This window comes from Juglans regia, chromosome 5 (genome assembly GCF_001411555.2).
Source record: "Juglans regia cultivar Chandler chromosome 5, Walnut 2.0, whole genome shotgun sequence".
Lineage (NCBI taxonomy): Eukaryota > Viridiplantae > Streptophyta > Magnoliopsida > Fagales > Juglandaceae > Juglans > Juglans regia.
The window spans coordinates 8,956,842-8,973,631 of record NC_049905.1 but is presented as its reverse complement, the minus strand read 5'-3'; the positions used below and the strand labels follow the sequence as shown (position 1 = coordinate 8,973,631).

Here is a 16,790-nt window from a genome sequence, read left to right as displayed (position 1 = left end):
AAAATACAAAGTATGATCAAATCACACATCTAGGAAGACGTTTCATATTTCATGCAAGTATTTAAGCGTGCTAGTTGTGTTTTTAATTGATAAGTAACAAGGGAAAGCTTAAATAATTTGGAGTTTAGGTGATAAAATAGACTGTTGCATACTTCTTTTAAGAGTGATGCTACTATGCCGCCTAGCTTTGGTCGTTGACGTGCCTCTTAGTACAAAATGCAACTTTTTATTTTTTTTCTTTTTCTTTTCACATTTTTAAATATTTTTAAAAAATAAAAAAATATACCAATATACTAATAATCATTTTTTTAACCATTAAGCAAAAAAAAAAAAAAAAAAAAAAAATCCAATTTGCACCATCCTTTCCAATTGACCCATTAAAATGTGATGAAATCCTGAAATTTTGAATAGATTGTCTAAATGCCCTTGCTTACATTTTAATATAAATAAAAAAAAATAGAATTTAAAACCTTAACTAAACTCAAAATTAGAAAAGAAGAAGAAAGATAAAAATAGAAAAGAAAGGGTCTATGGTACATGTTGCCCTTAACCAGTCCCTAGCTGATTCGTGAAAGCACCCATCTCGTAGGTGTTCCAATGAGATAGCCTGGATTTGGTGATATACTGTGGTGGACGTGTACAACAATAGCCTTTTTTATTTTATTTTGAGTAACATCAATATAATTATGGTTTATGCAGACGTGATATATATATATATATATATTTTAAAAAGTGAGTTTTATTATTAAAAAAATAATTTTTTCATATAATTATTTTATTTACTCATTTTTTTCGAAAGAAATGTGCAATACTTTCACACTCTATAACTACAAATATTATTTTTCTTTTAATTTCATATGTTATTGTATTTGATATTATTAATTATTTCATTTTTATTTCTTATGAAATGTAGGCAATCAAATTTTAGACATTTCTTTAACATTTTAATAGGAAAATAATTTATATAGTTTTAGAGTGGGCAACTCTCACGCACTCATTTAAAAAAAAAAAAGAATAATATTAGATACAACCATAGGGTAATAAGCCCATGCATTCATTTTAAAACAAATGTGGTCCACTATTAAAAAATAATTTATTCATTTGAATTCTAAATTTATCTTTTTTTTTTTAAAAAAAAATATGCGAAACTTGCACATTCTAAAACTAATATTATTTATCAAATAAGTAAGTCTAGACTCACATAAGAAAATTCAATTTTTAATAATAAACCTTATTTTTTTTTAAAAAAATAAACACATGAGATGTGGACATCCCATAATGGATATAACATTACTATAAGGGGTGAAAAAAATCCAGTGAATCGGTAAACTGGATTGGATCGAACCGAACAGGTGGGTTGGGTTCGGTACTTGGTTTGGTTCGGTCCGGTACCGGTTTCTTTTTTTCAAAATGGTCAAAATTGGTTTGGTTTCAATTTTTTTTTCCTGACACCAGGCCGGATTGGACTGGTTCATATATATATTTTAAATATTTTTTATATTGTATAAAATATTTTTTATATTATATATAATTTTTCTATATAATATATATAATTATATATAAAATAATTTTATATTATAGGATAAATTACTAATTAATATAATATTAAATTTTAAAATCTTATATAAAAACCTATATATTATCACTATAGCCTATTATATTAATAGTTATATTAATACTATATTACTATATATATTATAATATATTAATATATATATAGTTTATAATATAATTATAATATATATTATAATATACTAAAATATATTATCAGTATATTATTATGTATTATAATATATTATATTATATACTATATAATATTTTGAATCGAATATGATCAAAATTAATAAAATTAGAAGTATTGATTTAAGAGTATAATCGGTATAATATTAGTTATTTAAATCTTAATACCAATTCAATTCTAAATTATGTCAAAAATCCAACCAAATCGAACAAATTAAATCCCTAATTGCTATCTTATTTTATTGGATCAAACTTTTATTAAAAGGAAAATGCTACATGCCCCGCTGGGCTGTAGCATTTTTTCGTGTATTTGTTTTAGTTTTTTTTTATATAGATATTTTTAATAATTTTTAATATTTTAAAAAATAAAATAAAAATTATAATATTATTAAAAAATATTTTCTTAATTACGAAGTAGAATAAAAAATAATATTTAATAATTTTTTTTTACTTTCTGATTAAGGAATTGTTTTTTAATGATATTTTAAATTTATTTTATTTTTTAAAAATATTTAAAAATGTAAAAAAAATCTATATAAAAAATAAATTAAAAAAATACACATAAAAAAGTACATGTTAAGGGCAGGTTTGGGACATCAACTAAAATACAAAATTCTCATCTCATCTCATCTCATCATTACACCTTTTTCAAATCCCCATACAAAATATTATAAACAATTCAACTTTTTAAAATCCCAATACACATTTTTCAAATCTCAAAACAATAATAATATTAAAACTTAATATTTTAAACTTCAAAACAAAACACAAAATTCTCATCTCACTCCCAAAACCTACCCGGAGCCCATAGCGGGACTGTAGCATGACCATTTTAAATATTTTTTAAAAAAATTATAATATTATTATAAAATACTTTCTTAATCATGAAGTAAAATAAAAATTTTAAAAAAATATTTTTTATAATTTTTTATTTTACTTCGTGATTAAGAAAATATTTTTTTAATAATATTTTAAATTTATTTTACTTTTTTAAAATATTAAAAAATTTATATAAAAAATTATTTAAATAAAATAAATATAAAATAATATTACAGTCCTAACGAGAGCTCCTAAAATGAATGCAATTTTTTGAGGGAAAAAAAAAAGTAAAAAAAACGAAAACATCCATAAAAAAGGTTCCAAAAGTGGGTAACCCCACCAAGTCTCCGCGGCACACAAACTTCGACCCGATTTCGATCATCGTGATTCTGTTTTGTCCTCTTTATTTTACCCCTTCACGATTTAGGGCACTCGAGAGTCGAAAACGAAACTCCACCTTTTGACTCCGAACCAAATCATCTCGTCTCTCTCTCGCAGATCTACTTCTCAGGTACTCGCTCTCTCCCTCTACCATGCTCTCACTCCCCATTTGACTCCGAGTTGATTCGTGCTCGCCGCGAGTCCCATCTCGAATTTATCCGAGTCCATATCTTCGCCTAGATCCTCCTTTCCATGACACTGTTATTATTATTATTATTTTTATTAATACTGGTCTCTTCTTAATTATGGTTTCTAGAAGAGACTTCCGATTTCTTGGTGTTCGTTTTTTTTTATATTTTTCCCAAGTTACGGTTTTGGTGTAGACTTGGAACAAGTTGTCCATTTATGCATTTAACCTTTGTTTGGGTACTTAGAAATTATGGGAAATGAAAACAATGTGGGAGACTGAAATATGCTTTTTCGTGCTCGTTTAGTGTTTTGAGGAAAATGAAAAGCTTACCTCAACTAAGCCAAGCGATTGTTGAGCGATTCGACGAGTTGGGAAGTCTACATTTAAGAATCGTATCTACACCGTGCTTGTTTCATTTTCTCGGTTACCCAACGTAATTTAAGGAATCTTTTTTGGCGGTTTAATACGATTAATTATTTGGTTTAAGATTGTTTTGCTCCTTGAATTTTTGTAATTTTTCTGGTATTTGAACTAATTTAGGTCTCCATTTTTAACGAACTATGCTTGTTGGAACTTGAGACAGTATTTACGGTCATAAAATGAAGTGCTGGTCCTGGTTTTTTCAGAAAAGGTGGTCCAAAACCCCACTATGTTGTTACGGTTTCAAAATTTTAAAGACGCGAGTTTACTACGGGATGTTCATGGTATTTGCTTAGAAATCATTAATTAAGTTTCTTGATGTGTGTGTATTGCTTGTGCCGTTGGTGTTCTGTTTTGGTTGGTCGCTTCTGATTCTCTCTTGTTATTTGGAGTTCTCTCTGACAATAACGTTGTCTTTTTCAGGCTATAGGCTGAGTATTGCGGAGTGGCTATTCAGTTTGACGATATATCTTTTGACTCTCAAGATTAGGAGTTCTGTTTCTCAGCAAGGAATGATTTTTTGCATGAATTATTGATGCTCATGCAATGTCGGGGTTACTTAATGTATTGTCTCTTATCTACATAATTTCTTCAACTTGTGGGCCGCGGCATTCAGCCACTTCTGCATGTCTTACTCAACCTTTTTATTGTCTTATAGCTGCAAAACTTGTTCTCACATGAAACAATTTTGGAACATTTACTTGCTGAAGTTAATTATGTCCTTAGCATTTAAGAAATGTAACTTTATGTTGTAAGTTTAGTGTTCTAAGTGTAGTCTTTAAGCTCTAGTTCTGAGTTTTTACTGGGCTCGTTACAGGATCTTCTTTTATTTTGGATTTAGGGCCTTTTTGTTTGCTTAATTATTGATCCTGTGAATCTTAATTTTCATCTAATTGAATAATGCGAGTTTCATGTGGCTTTATTTAGCATAATTGGGTTTGCAGCATGGAGGATATGTTGTTAGTAGTAATTGAGATTTGTATAACTTATTTGAGATTTAGAATCGTACATATTCAGAGATGATTAGACATCCAGTTTATTAATGAAATTATTTGAAAGGAGACTGGCATTTGTACGATGTTTCTACCATTCATTCTAGGTATTATTTTTTTATAGGTAAAAGTAAAACTTCATTGAAACACAACAAAAGGTGTTGCCTGAGTACACAAGAAGTATACACAAGAAAACACCTAATATCTAGGAACTAGAAGATGATACAAGAAATCATGAATGCTAGTTCCATTGAGTACAATAGCAGAAAACCTAAGTAATAGAGTGTGAAAAAAAAAAGGTTTCTAAGCTCATCGTAGGTATTATTTGGAAGTTTTTAACTGTTTCAAGATAAGTTCGCATTTATGGAGTCTTCACTCCTAATAAAGTAAGAAATTTATGTGTTTGATACATTACTTGTGATTAATGTTCTTCTTTCTATTTGATTGAAAGTATGTATGAAGTGAGAAATATGTGCTATGAATTTCACATGTTTCATCTATGTGTTGTGAAATATACTGTGTTTTCTCGTTGCAGTCTTCTCTCAACAGTTCAGCTTCAAACCTTCCAGACGGTACTGGACGACCTTTTACTACATCTTTCTCTGGTCAGTCTGGTGCGGCCTCCCCTGTTTTTCATCACTCCGGTGGGTAGATATTGTGGGCAATTCACTCATATGTATTGTTTAAAATTTGTGAAATTCCAAGATTTCTTTTTGCAGGGTCAATTCAGGGGCTGCACAATCTTCATGGGGGCTTTAATCTTCCCAACATTCCCGGTACACTAACATCAAGAAACTCAGCACTAAGTAATGTTCCTTCTGGGGGAGTTCAACAGCCTGCTGGAAACCTTTCTAGTGGACGATTTTCATCCAATAATCTTCCTGTTGCTCTCTCTCAGGTGCTTGTGTTTTCCTTGCCTTATGTATGCTTAAGTAAAGATACTACATATTGTTGATAAGCAGTAGGGGTGCAACCCGAGTGCACTTGGGTATACAAAGGGGAATGCATAATTTAAGGAAAGTTAGGGAAGCAAGAACTAGTAAAATTTATAAATGATTCGAAACGGGAATTGCTATGGACCGCAGTCCTTTCATACAAGGGTTTAAGCATGAAAGTTCTTTAGAAAATTTTCAAAGTTTTGGGCATTATGCTCCTTCAATATACTCCACATCAAGCACAAAGGAGCCATCCTTCTGATGTTTATGCCTACGAGTCCACCCTGTATACCTCCTCAAGAGCTCCACAACTCAAAATGGCACCACCAATTGTCCCAAGAAGTTGGAAGATTGATGCCACAAGACCCTAGCCACTTCACAGTGAAGCAACGAGTGATCTATAGTTTCCTCACTTGTCTTGCACTTGCAATACCAATCCATTGCCATTTATCCACCTTCGTCTTCCACATGCTAGTTGCTAAAAACAGTTCAAGATTACTTACTGCCGCACAAGAGTCTTTTTCCTATTGTTTTATCTTGTTTGTGTTTGTGCATGTGCATGTGCCAGAGAGTACGCGACCACATTGTTACGACTATTACAGCTCTTTTTGTTTTTTTTTTTTTTTTTTCTTTTTGTTTTTTTTTTCTTTTTCTTTTTCTTTTTCAAAACTGTTTTGCAGTTGTCTCATGGAAGCTCCCATGGGCATTCAGGAGTCGCAAATAGAGGAGGTATAAATGTTGTAGGAAATCCTGGATTTAGTAGTAGCACTAATGGAGTTGGCGGTTCTATTCCTGGAATTCTCCCAACCTCTGGTGCAATTGGTAACCGGAATACTGTTCCAGGATTGGGAGTATCCCCAATTTTGGCAAATGCAGGTCCTAGGATTACAAGTTCCATGGGAAACATGGTTGGTGGGGGCAACATCGGGAGGAGTATAGGCTCTGGTGGAGGATTATCTGTTCCTGGTCTTGCTTCTCGATTAAATTTAAGTGCAAATAGTGGATCTGGAAGTTTGAGTGTTCAAGGACAAAATCGATTGATGAGTGGCGTACTTCCCCAAGGTACAAATGTGAGCTAGTAAATATCTTTGTACGAAGTGTCTCAATAGAAAGATGATTTATATTAGTACCTTCGGAACTATTTCTTCTGCTTGTGTTTGTGGATAGTATCTGTCTGCTTTGTTTCTAGTATATTCTGAACTATTATTTTTATTTTATGGCTTGTGCTATTGTCTCTATAGAAAAATTTATTTGTGATCTTATGTGTTCATGTGCTTATTATCACCCAATTCTGTTGTGATGCTGTCTAGAAATGCATCAATTCATTTGACTATGTCATAGTCAGACTTAATTTTTATTCATAATCTATTATAGATATAATCATTAGTGTTGATATGCTAGCTGAGCGATGTTTCTTTGGAGATGACATTTTCTTGATTCAGGTTCTCCTCAGGTAATTTCTATGCTAGGAAACTCCTATCCTGCTGGTGGTCCCCTTTCTCAAGGCCATGTCCAAGCAGTAAATAATTTAAGTTCTATGGGGATGTTAAATGACCTGAACTCTAATGACACACCTTTTGACATCAACGACTTCCCTCAGTTGACAAGTCGTCCTAGTTCTGCTGGAGGACCCCAAGGACAATTGGGTAAGCAAAGAAAAATCTTGCAATTTTGCTTTTAGCAGTTTCTTTGATTCAATTTGAAAATGTCATAAAGCAAAAAATTTCAGGTTCACTACGAAAACAGGGTCTTGGTGTTAGTCCTATTGTTCAACAAAACCAAGAGTTTAGCATTCAAAATGAAGATTTTCCAGCTTTACCCGGATTTAAAGGTGCTGTTCATCTGCACTATATTTTTAGCTGTACTTCAACTATCAAGGGTTTTCTTTAATGCAGTTAACTCACCAGTAGTACTTGCCATGCATGGAGTTGTGATACCTTGGGTTTAGATTTATGTTTCAATTGCTACATCAGTTGTATGTTGCTAACTTGGTAAAAACTTTGCTAGCAAGGGGAAAAGAAAAATAAGGCTTAGGGCAGAACAGCAGAAAATGCTTTGCATGTTTAATTTTGCTTCTTGTACTACTTTTTTTTTTTGTAAGAATAAAGGTCTTTCTTTATAATGGCTACTTGAGTTTGAATTGAATCAATTGTGTTTTTTCTTAGTTGTGATTTTTCCTTGTAAGGGAAGATCTTGATGAGTTTACTTTCTCACCCATATTATTGCCAACTTTGCCATAATTTTATATTTGTATTCATGATATATTGCCGCATAAGTTATGCAAAGTGTGAAATATTGGATGCATTGTTCTATGGAACAAAATTTAGTTTACTAACGAGACTGTTTAGCAAACGCACTGTGTCCCAAAACCCTTGAGATTTTGACGAATTCTGTGAGACAATTTCTTCGTTTGCAATATTAATGAATGCCTCAATCTGCTTGACTAAAATGGTTGTTTAACATTCAGTTCAGTGCTCGTATTGGGCACATCACATGGTTGGGATATAGATATATTGTAGTAATAAGAATATTCATAAAAAAAAAAAAAGAAATGGCTAATGAGACTGAAATGCAACATCTTTTTGTTGTATGCTGTGATGGTCCCCAATGTCTGTGCATCTGCTCTGCCCTGGGGATATTAGGTGTGAAACTTTATCTTCCAATATTGTTGTATTAAGCATCTTTTTAATGTTATGATTCTACAGTTTCTTGCTAAACTAGCATGCATAGGCGACACTCTTGTATATGTCTTGTATACTCGGGCTTTTGTCTATTTTATGCTTAATAAAATTTTGTTTATCGATAAAAAAATGTATGATCTACAATTTCACCCAGAGTTTTAAACACCGTGCCTTACCGGCCAGTATTTACCATGCTGGGGTAGTGACCGGTACAGGAAAGGTATGTGTTTCGTACTGGGTCAAATACCGGTTGTACTGGTGCATTTAGGTCAATACCGGCCAGTTTTTGGTGTACCGGCCGAAATTAGTGGATTTTTGTATTTTCAGTGTATTTTCGTAATTTTCACTCCAATTCTTACATTTGAAGACTATTTTCTTAACTTTTTTTAATCCCCTTTTCTCTAGGACTGAAAATCAAATCCCTACTCTCATTTTCGTGATGAAGATTGATTATTTTTTTTAATTGTTGGATTGAGAACTTAGAAGTATTATTGAGTTTTATAAACGTGTTTGAACTTTTAAAGACTTGCCTTGATGTTATTTTGAAATATAGTTTATACATATATAATTTATTTATTTATATAGACTATCCCATCTCATCTTATCTCATTCCCAAACATCACTCAAACACATACTTTCAAACTAATCATTACAACTTTCCCTAACTTTCAAAAAAAAAAAAAAAAATTCAAAATTTTCAAATCTCATAAAAAAAAATTAAAAAACTATATTCTAACAATATTTTAACTTTATAATATTTTTAAATTATAAATTTTTTTTTTTTTATTCAACTTTTTTTTTCCTTTACCAAAATTCCATAAAACATTAACTCAAACTATTTCAATATTATTTACAAACTATTTTACTATTCACAAAATTCTCATCTCATCTCTCCTTAAGCTTGTCCTTCTTGGTGTTGTGTGTCAAGTTTGGTCTGAATACCTCTTTCTATTGTTTTCCTTCATTTATATAGAAAATGGTTACAACCGAGCACTGATTCTAGCGCTTAATTGTTGTTGGTCTCACTATACATGTTAGCTGCTATTTACACGTTAAGTCTATTTACTGTACACGAAGAGTCTATTTACTGTACATGTTATCTATTTATTTGCTATGCTATCTAGATATAGAAAGCATCTTTGTAAAAGTATCTCTGTAACATCCCCCCTCAAATTGATGCTGGTGGATCAAGAAGCATCAATTTGTCAACTAAGAACTGATGTCGGTGCAGAGAAAGAGCTTTAGTGAATATGTCTGCAGTTTGACGTTCAGTGAAAATGTGAGGGAGTGTAATCACATGTTTGTCAAAGGATTCACGCATAGAATGGCAATTGACCTCGATATGTTTCGTACGCTCATGGAAGACAGGATTAGCGGCGATCTAAATAGCATTGGTATTATCAGCATGAAGAGGAGTGAGATGTAGCTGAGGAAAACGAAGTTCACCCAATAAACCACGAAGCCATGTGATCTCAGAGCATGTGTAAGACATAGCACGATACTTAGACTCGGTAGAGGACTTGGAAACTCTATCTTGCTTCTTACTCTTCCAAGAAATGAGTGCATTGCCTAAGAACATGCACCAGCCAGTAACAGAGCGACGGGTATCTGCACATCCGGCCCAATCAGCATCACTATACCCCACCAACTGTAAGGAAGATTCTTTAGGAAAGAACCTGCGTGTAGAGGTGCCCTTCAAATATCGGATAATGCGACGGACAACGGCTAAATGAAGGTGTCGGGGAGCCTGCATAAATTGACTAATTTGCTTTACAACAAAAGAAATGTCTGGGCGAGTAATCGTGAAGTAGTTCAAACTCCCAATAAGTTGCCAATACAAGGATGGATCTGATAGAAGCTCCATTTCTTCCTGACGAAGCTTAAGATTTACCTCCAAGGGAGTAAAAATAGAGTTACCCGATTGGAGACCACTCAATGAAATAACATCCTGCGTGTATTTGTGCTGGTGTAACAACGTACCAGTTGAGTAAACTGTACCTCAAGGCCAAAAAAATACTACAGGGGACCAAGATCTTTCATGTGAACAAAGGCCTTGAGATGCTGTTGTAATTGCTTAATTAACTCAGTATCGGAGCCAGTGATCACAATGTCATCGACATATACGAGAAGCAATATGATTCCTGCAGAAGTCTTACAAAGAAAAAGAGAGGAATCAAACTGACTCTGAGTAAAATGAAAAGCAAGCAGGTTAGAGCGAAATTTTTCAAACCATGTACGTGGAGCCTATTTCAGTCCATACAATGATCGGCGTAGCCGACAAACTTTTGAGGAAGGTGTAGCAAACATGCTGGGAGGTGGGGACATAGATTTCTTCCTTCAAATCCCCATGTAGAAAAGTATTATTCACATCTATCTGCAGGAGAGGCCACCCTTGCGACGCGGCAAGTGCCAAGACAACCACCACGAAGAATATCACATTCCGTGAGATTTGGGATTTATTTGCATGAGCATCATAACAAACAGATCCTTTCTGAGTAGGACTATATCCCATAAAGCCACACGTGACAGACTATGTAACAAGCTTGTGACGCTCAACAGGTGGCAGATGAACAAAACAAACACACCCAAATGTATGAAATGATTGATACTTAAGAGATATGCCAAATAATCGAAAAAATATGGAGAATCATAATCTAGAGTAGTAGTAGGCAAACGATTTATCAAATAGACAGCAGTAGATAAAGCTTCTACCTAGAACTTAGAAGGTACATAAGAATCAATCAATAAAGTACGAACGACATCTAAGAGATGACGATTTTTATGCTCAGCGGCTCCATTTTGTTGAGGAGTATAAGGACAAGAACGCTGGGAAATGATCCCTTCACATCCTATTTTAGGCCCCTTCGCGATCACCATTCCTGACACCTGATCCTACACAAGACAACCACCGTGAGAAAAGTGAATATCACAATTATTATCTACCAATTGTCCAACATAAATCAAATTGGTAGACAATCCAGGAGAAACAACATCGCGAAATGAAGAGCCCAAAATACCACCAACAGTAATAGGAAGAGTACTGTCATCAACAATTTGAATATTTTGCGTGCCTCTATACTTCCGAACACCATGGAGACCTGTCGTATTACCAGTCATATGATTAGAAGCGCTCGAGTCAACAATCCAAGAAGTTGAGTTAGTACCCGTACCTTGTAGGCCTAAGGTCGTAAAAGCAGACACAATCATCTGTTGGACCATTGCTGGTGTGAGAATAGATGAATCAGGGCTTAGAGTAGGCGGTGCAGAAGATGAAGAAGAAGACTGTATAGCATCCTGAAAAGCTTGGGATTGGCGATTCTAAGGCCGCACGCGACAGTCTTTGACGAGATGTCCCTCTTTCTTGGAGTAGTTAAAAATTTTTTTTCGAACAGTTGTGAGCAATGTGACCGAACTCCTTGCAACTAAAACACTGCAACTTGTTTCTCCCTTTTCCTTGTGCTGCATAGGAGACATTCATAGCCTTAGAAAAGACCTTATCAGAAGTCATACCCATCTGAGTAGATAATCGTTCTTCTTCACGCAATAAATCTCCCAAGCAAATATCCAGGGAAGGAACCGGATTACGGTTCAATAAACTGGCTCGAACAGGCTTAAATTCAGGTCGAAGCTTCATCAAAAATCGATTGCATTGACTCTCAGCATGAACCGCTTGAAGAGCCGCGAGGGCCGCGGTGGGAACTTTAGCATGAACAATAGCAGAATACTCGCTCCAAATATTAATAAAACCAGAATAAAATTGCTCAATGGTCAAATTATCTCGAGTGTAATTGCTAATTCCCAATTCCAATTGGAATTTTTGAGCGTTGTGGTCTTGGTGATAAATACGATGCAGATAGGCCCACATAGCTTGAGCCGTAGTGAAACACCGAAGAGTGGTGACAAGATGGGGCTCAATTGTTCCCAATTGTCAAGAGATCACCTTAGCATCCTTGACCTCCCATTGGGCAAATTCCTTTTCATTAGTGGGAACTCGAACGAAACTATCAATATGATTTGATAATTCTTTCCCTTTCAAGAACATTTTAAATTGAAATTCCCACGTAGGAAAATTCTTTTCAGTAAAACGAACAATAGTATTTTCAATAGACATGATGAAAAACACTTAGGCCTCTCGTTTGTATTCACAACCTATCTCAACTCATCTCACTACTACTCACTACTATTCAACAACTTTAACTCATAAATCTCATTACTATTCACAACTCATCTCACTACTATTCACAACCCATCTCAACTCATCTTCGAATCCAAACGACACCTTAGAGAAATATGCTCAAGTAGTCAATCCAATAAGCGGCAAGCCTAACTCAAATTAGGATCAAAATAAGCCAGACCCAAAGTTACGGTAACAAGGTGGGGGGCCAAGGTCCTAAATAAGTTCATGTCCAAAATAAAAGGCCTGGACTAAAAATTAAGGGCCCAAAGTCACAAGAATAAAAGGCACTTCACAGAACAAGGGCCGAAAGCTGCCCAGAAAATTACGGACAAAGCAATACCTTACAGACAAAGGAGAAATACTTCGAAAGCTGCCCAGAAAATTACGGAAACCAGTAGAGAGACCCGTTTGCAACACAGCCACCCAGAAACTTTCGGACCACCGCAAAAAACCTCCATAGAAATTGCCAATACTCACCAAAGGTGACACCCGCACGTCTTCAACCACCAGAAGCTACCCAGAAACTGCCGACAAGCACCAACAAACCACCATAGACGTAGCTGACCACCACAGACGTAGCCAACCACCACACAGCCACCCACAGAAGGAGTCGACCTCCACAGAAACTGCTGTCTGCCACGGAAATAGCCGACTGCCCCACAACTGCCCAACCACCACGAGAAGGCACCAAAAGAAGGAGCCCACAAGGCAAAACATTGTTCGCAACAGCCAAAATAACTCTGACAAAAAGAAAAAAACAAGAGAAACTTGCGGAAACAGCGAGAGAAAAAAATAAATTCCTCCCGTCACAACACACCAACGCTCAAGGATTAAGATCACAGAGATGAATATTAGAGTAGGGGCTCTGATACCATGTCAAGTTTGGTCTGAATACCTCTTTCCGTTGTTTTCCTTCATTTCTATAGAAAAGGGTTACAACCGAGCATTGATTCCAGCTCTTAATTGCTGCTGGTCTTACTATACTTAGCTGCTATTTACACGTTAAGTCTATTTACTATACACGAAGAGTCTATTTACTGTACACGTTATCTATTTATCTGCTATGCTATCTAGATATAGAAAGGATCTCTGTAAAAGTATCTCTGTAACAATATGCTCTCTCTAGGTCTTAGGTTCAAAACCTTGGATGTAAATAATTTCTAGGAGCCATTAGACTAGGTGAATTTCCTTTTGAATTACCAGGGGTGCACTTGCAGGAAACTCTTTGCTGAGGGCCTGTGCACCCTCTTGATTAGTCCAAATGTTGTTTCCGGACACCTGGTGCCAATAAAAAAAGAAAAGTAGATCTTTGGACATGCTCATCTATTCTAATAACTAAAGTTTTCTCCTTTTCTTCTCTCTTCTTTGGTTGCAAATGGAAGAGATGTCTATTGCTCATATACATGTTTGGAAGTTTGATGTTGTTCTTGTAATAAAACTAGGTCGGCTGCTTAAACATTTGTTGTTGATTCTATTATTATTTCAGGTGGTAATGCAGATTATGCAATGGATATGCACCAGAAAGAACAACTTCATGAGAATACTATGTCGATGATGCAATCACAGCACTTTTCTGTGAGTGCCAAGTATTGAAATTTGTGGATTATATGTGGGCACGATAATCTATGATTGTTGGCATAATGATCAATTGCATTTTAGCATTTGTTTTTCATGTAAACAACTTAAGCCATTAAACTGAGATTACGGCTTATTATTATGCAATTTGAGTGACCAACAAATATGAAAAGTATGCTTCTGCCATTTAACATGGAAATGGGTGATAAGTATGACCCTCCATTTCATATGAAATTGGGTGACTAGTTGTCAGTCTCTGGAGTAACAAAAATTCGTTGGATATCCTTTTTTTTTTTTTTGGAAATATTCCTGGTTGATGTTATGTGCTACAGAAATCAAGGCTTCTCTAATATTTCCATCCTAAATGTGCAGATGGGTAGATCTGCTGGATTTAATTTGGGGGGAACGTATTCATCTCATCGCCCTCAGCAGCAACAGCAACATGCTGCATCAGTCAGTAGTGGCGGTGTGTCTTTCTCATCGATAAACAATCAGGATCTTCTCCATTTACATGGCTCGGATATCTTCCCATCTTCACATTCGAATTATCACTCCCAGGTATACTAATTTGTTGCTGTAAATTTTTGATTTTCTTCTTGCTGTAATTGGATTTAAAATCTCGTTCAAAAGGGTTATTCGTAAAAACGGTGCACATATGATGATGTGCATTGTACAAATTGTACTTCTATGGAAGGTGGATGTTCCAAATGCTATGTTATTCAAGATGGGCCTCTTTTTCTAGGCATTTTTTTTCTGCATTAATATATAGACGTATTCCTAATGTCATAATTATATAATTTTGTTTTTGGTTCAGACCAGTGGCCCTCCTGGTATTGGACTAAGACCTCTCAATTCTCCAAATACAGTATCTGGTATGGGATCGTACGACCAGCTTATCCAGCAGTATCAACAACAACAGAACCAGTCCCAGTTTCGGCTTCAACAAATGTCAGCTGTGAATCAGCCATTTAGGGATCAGGGCAGTAAACCAATGCAGGCTGCCCAATCTTCTACAGACCCATATGGTTTACTTGGCTTGTTAAGTGTAATAAGGATGAGTGATCCTGATCTGACATCTCTTGCACTTGGAATTGATCTGACAACACTTGGGCTAAATTTGAATTCGACCGAAAATCTTCACAAAACTTTTGGTTCTCCATGGTCTGATGAGCCAGCCAAGGGTGATCCGGAGTTTACAGTGCCACAATGTTATTATGCTAAACAACCACCTCCTCTACATGTGAGATGCACTTAATAATAATTTTCTTTTAGATAATTGAGAGCGATGATATGTTTTCCATTCCTGCTCTTAATCTCTTTTTGGTGGTTGCAGCAAAGTTATTTTTTGAAGTTTACTGTGGAAACTTTATTTTACATATTTTACAGGTGCTTCTCATTACTGGATCTCTGTTGCTCTCCTGGCATGACTCTTGATATATTAAATCTAATGCAATCACTATACTCTCTTTTGCAGCATGCCAAAAGATGAAGCCCAATTATATGCTTCAAATGAACTGTAAGTTTCTCAGCTTGTGCGTTTGTGCTTGTACACACCCACGTCAAAGGGGGTGCCACTTTGGCACTCACTGAATAGTTAGCTTTGAGAGCAGATGCGGCTCTGATTCACATATCGATTATTTTACATCTGCAAATTGTAAGCAGAGTCTGACTCCCGAGAGAATTCCAGAGATTCTTTTTGGCTGAGAAAGAGTTATGCTACATATGAAATCCTGGTCTGTTAGAACTCTTTTATTGGCTGTTTTCTTTCCATGGTCACAAGATTGCCAATACATGGATAGACTGTTAGGTTCTAGATGCCTGTATTACGTTACTACATAATCCACTACTTAATATGTTGATGGATTATATAGTCACATGGTTGGAGCTTGTTTTGCTAAGTCATTTGTGAAACCTGTTGGCAGTTACAATAGAGGCTGGTTTTACCACAAAGAGCACCGACTATGGTTCATAAGAGTCCCCAACGTGGAGCCGCTCGTTAAAACACCAACATACGAGAGAGGATCGTATCATTGCTTTGACCCAAACACATTTGAAACAATCCGCAAGGTTCGGACTGGTTAACCCCTATTCCATCAATTGTTTGTTTTCTCTATTATTATGAGCTCCACAATTTTCTAATTTTTCCTTGATTAAACAAAGATCTATCAATTTTAGTTCCCACAGTCCAATGCATCCATTCTAATTGCAGGATAATTTTGTTGTCCATTACGAGATGTTGGAAAAGAGACCGGCATTACCTCAACATTAACATTATCCTCCTTACAATGTAAAGTTTTAGCCTGTGCTTTATTGAGAATAGAAACCTAGTTAGTTTGCAGCTTCTTGTATTTGGCAATTGTTAGCAATTGTGTTCTCCATCTTGTTCTGGTGATATCTAATTATTTAGTCCCATCCCTTTTCCTATTATATTATACATAAATATGCTTGGTTCTTAAGCACGTCTTAATGATCTTGGCCTTTTTGATTTCGTAGTAGCCATTTCTGGGAGGATTCCAATCCCATTCTACTTAAAATTCTAATCTCATTTCCTGTTTTGACATGTAAAAGTTCATTCAACTTCTGATTTGATACCTGTGACTCCCAGTCTTCATGAACAGATCCGAAAATAGTCTTTGAATAGTGATCTTCATGCATAGATCCCACCTATCACTATGCTGTCTTCATTGGGTCCATTCAGTTGATATTCCAAGCCGTCCCAATTATCAAGTTGATGTGACTTCCGTTGATTTTGTAGACGACAGATGAATCAAGGGATCATTTTGATAATGAAGGCAAATATAGAAGGATTCTTACGATAAATTTAAAATCAGATTTTTTTAAAATAAAAGATGTTGATATTTAACTTTACAATTTATATTA

General features: G+C 35.0%; 1 protein-coding gene and 1 non-coding gene across 4 annotated transcripts; one reads left to right on the top strand and one right to left on the bottom strand.

Moving 5' to 3' along the window:
- Positions 1-2,897: 2,897 nt before the first annotated feature.
- Positions 2,898-16,392, top strand: LOC108979123 (probable NOT transcription complex subunit VIP2). Of its 3 annotated transcripts, none has more exons than XM_018949726.2 (15): positions 2,898-3,070; positions 3,974-4,114; positions 5,078-5,186; positions 5,262-5,440; positions 6,158-6,206; positions 6,321-6,539; positions 6,920-7,123; positions 7,207-7,308; positions 13,822-13,910; positions 14,283-14,468; positions 14,725-15,150; positions 15,244-15,296; positions 15,385-15,426; positions 15,833-15,977; positions 16,120-16,392. In XM_018949726.2, exons 2-15 carry the CDS (start codon positions 4,097-4,099, stop codon positions 16,177-16,179), a joined length of 1,881 nt encoding a protein of 626 aa, XP_018805271.1. In that variant the 5' UTR covers positions 2,898-3,070; positions 3,974-4,096; the 3' UTR covers positions 16,180-16,392. The 3 variants fall into 3 exon arrangements, with proteins under 3 accessions (XP_018805271.1, XP_018805264.1, XP_018805280.1); XM_018949735.2 differs by having other exon boundaries at positions 2,913-3,070; positions 6,158-6,539; positions 6,920-6,930; positions 7,078-7,123; XM_018949719.2 differs by having other exon boundaries at positions 6,158-6,539.
- Positions 5,106-5,186, bottom strand: LOC118348563. Its single transcript, XR_004801640.1, has one exon. It is a non-coding gene; the product is annotated as a small nucleolar RNA snoR35 (small nucleolar RNA).
- Positions 16,393-16,790: the final 398 nt, after the last annotated feature.

What these genes read in the sequence shown, in the direction of transcription:
- LOC108979123 (XM_018949719.2), top strand. An exon ending in GAGTGGCGTACTTCCCCAAG is followed by an intron (nt 6,540 to 6,919) that starts GTACAAATGTGA and finishes TTCTTGATTCAG; the next exon opens with GTTCTCCTCAGGTAATTTCT. An exon ending in ATTCGAATTATCACTCCCAG is followed by an intron (nt 14,469 to 14,724) that starts GTATACTAATTT and finishes TTTTTGGTTCAG; the next exon opens with ACCAGTGGCCCTCCTGGTAT.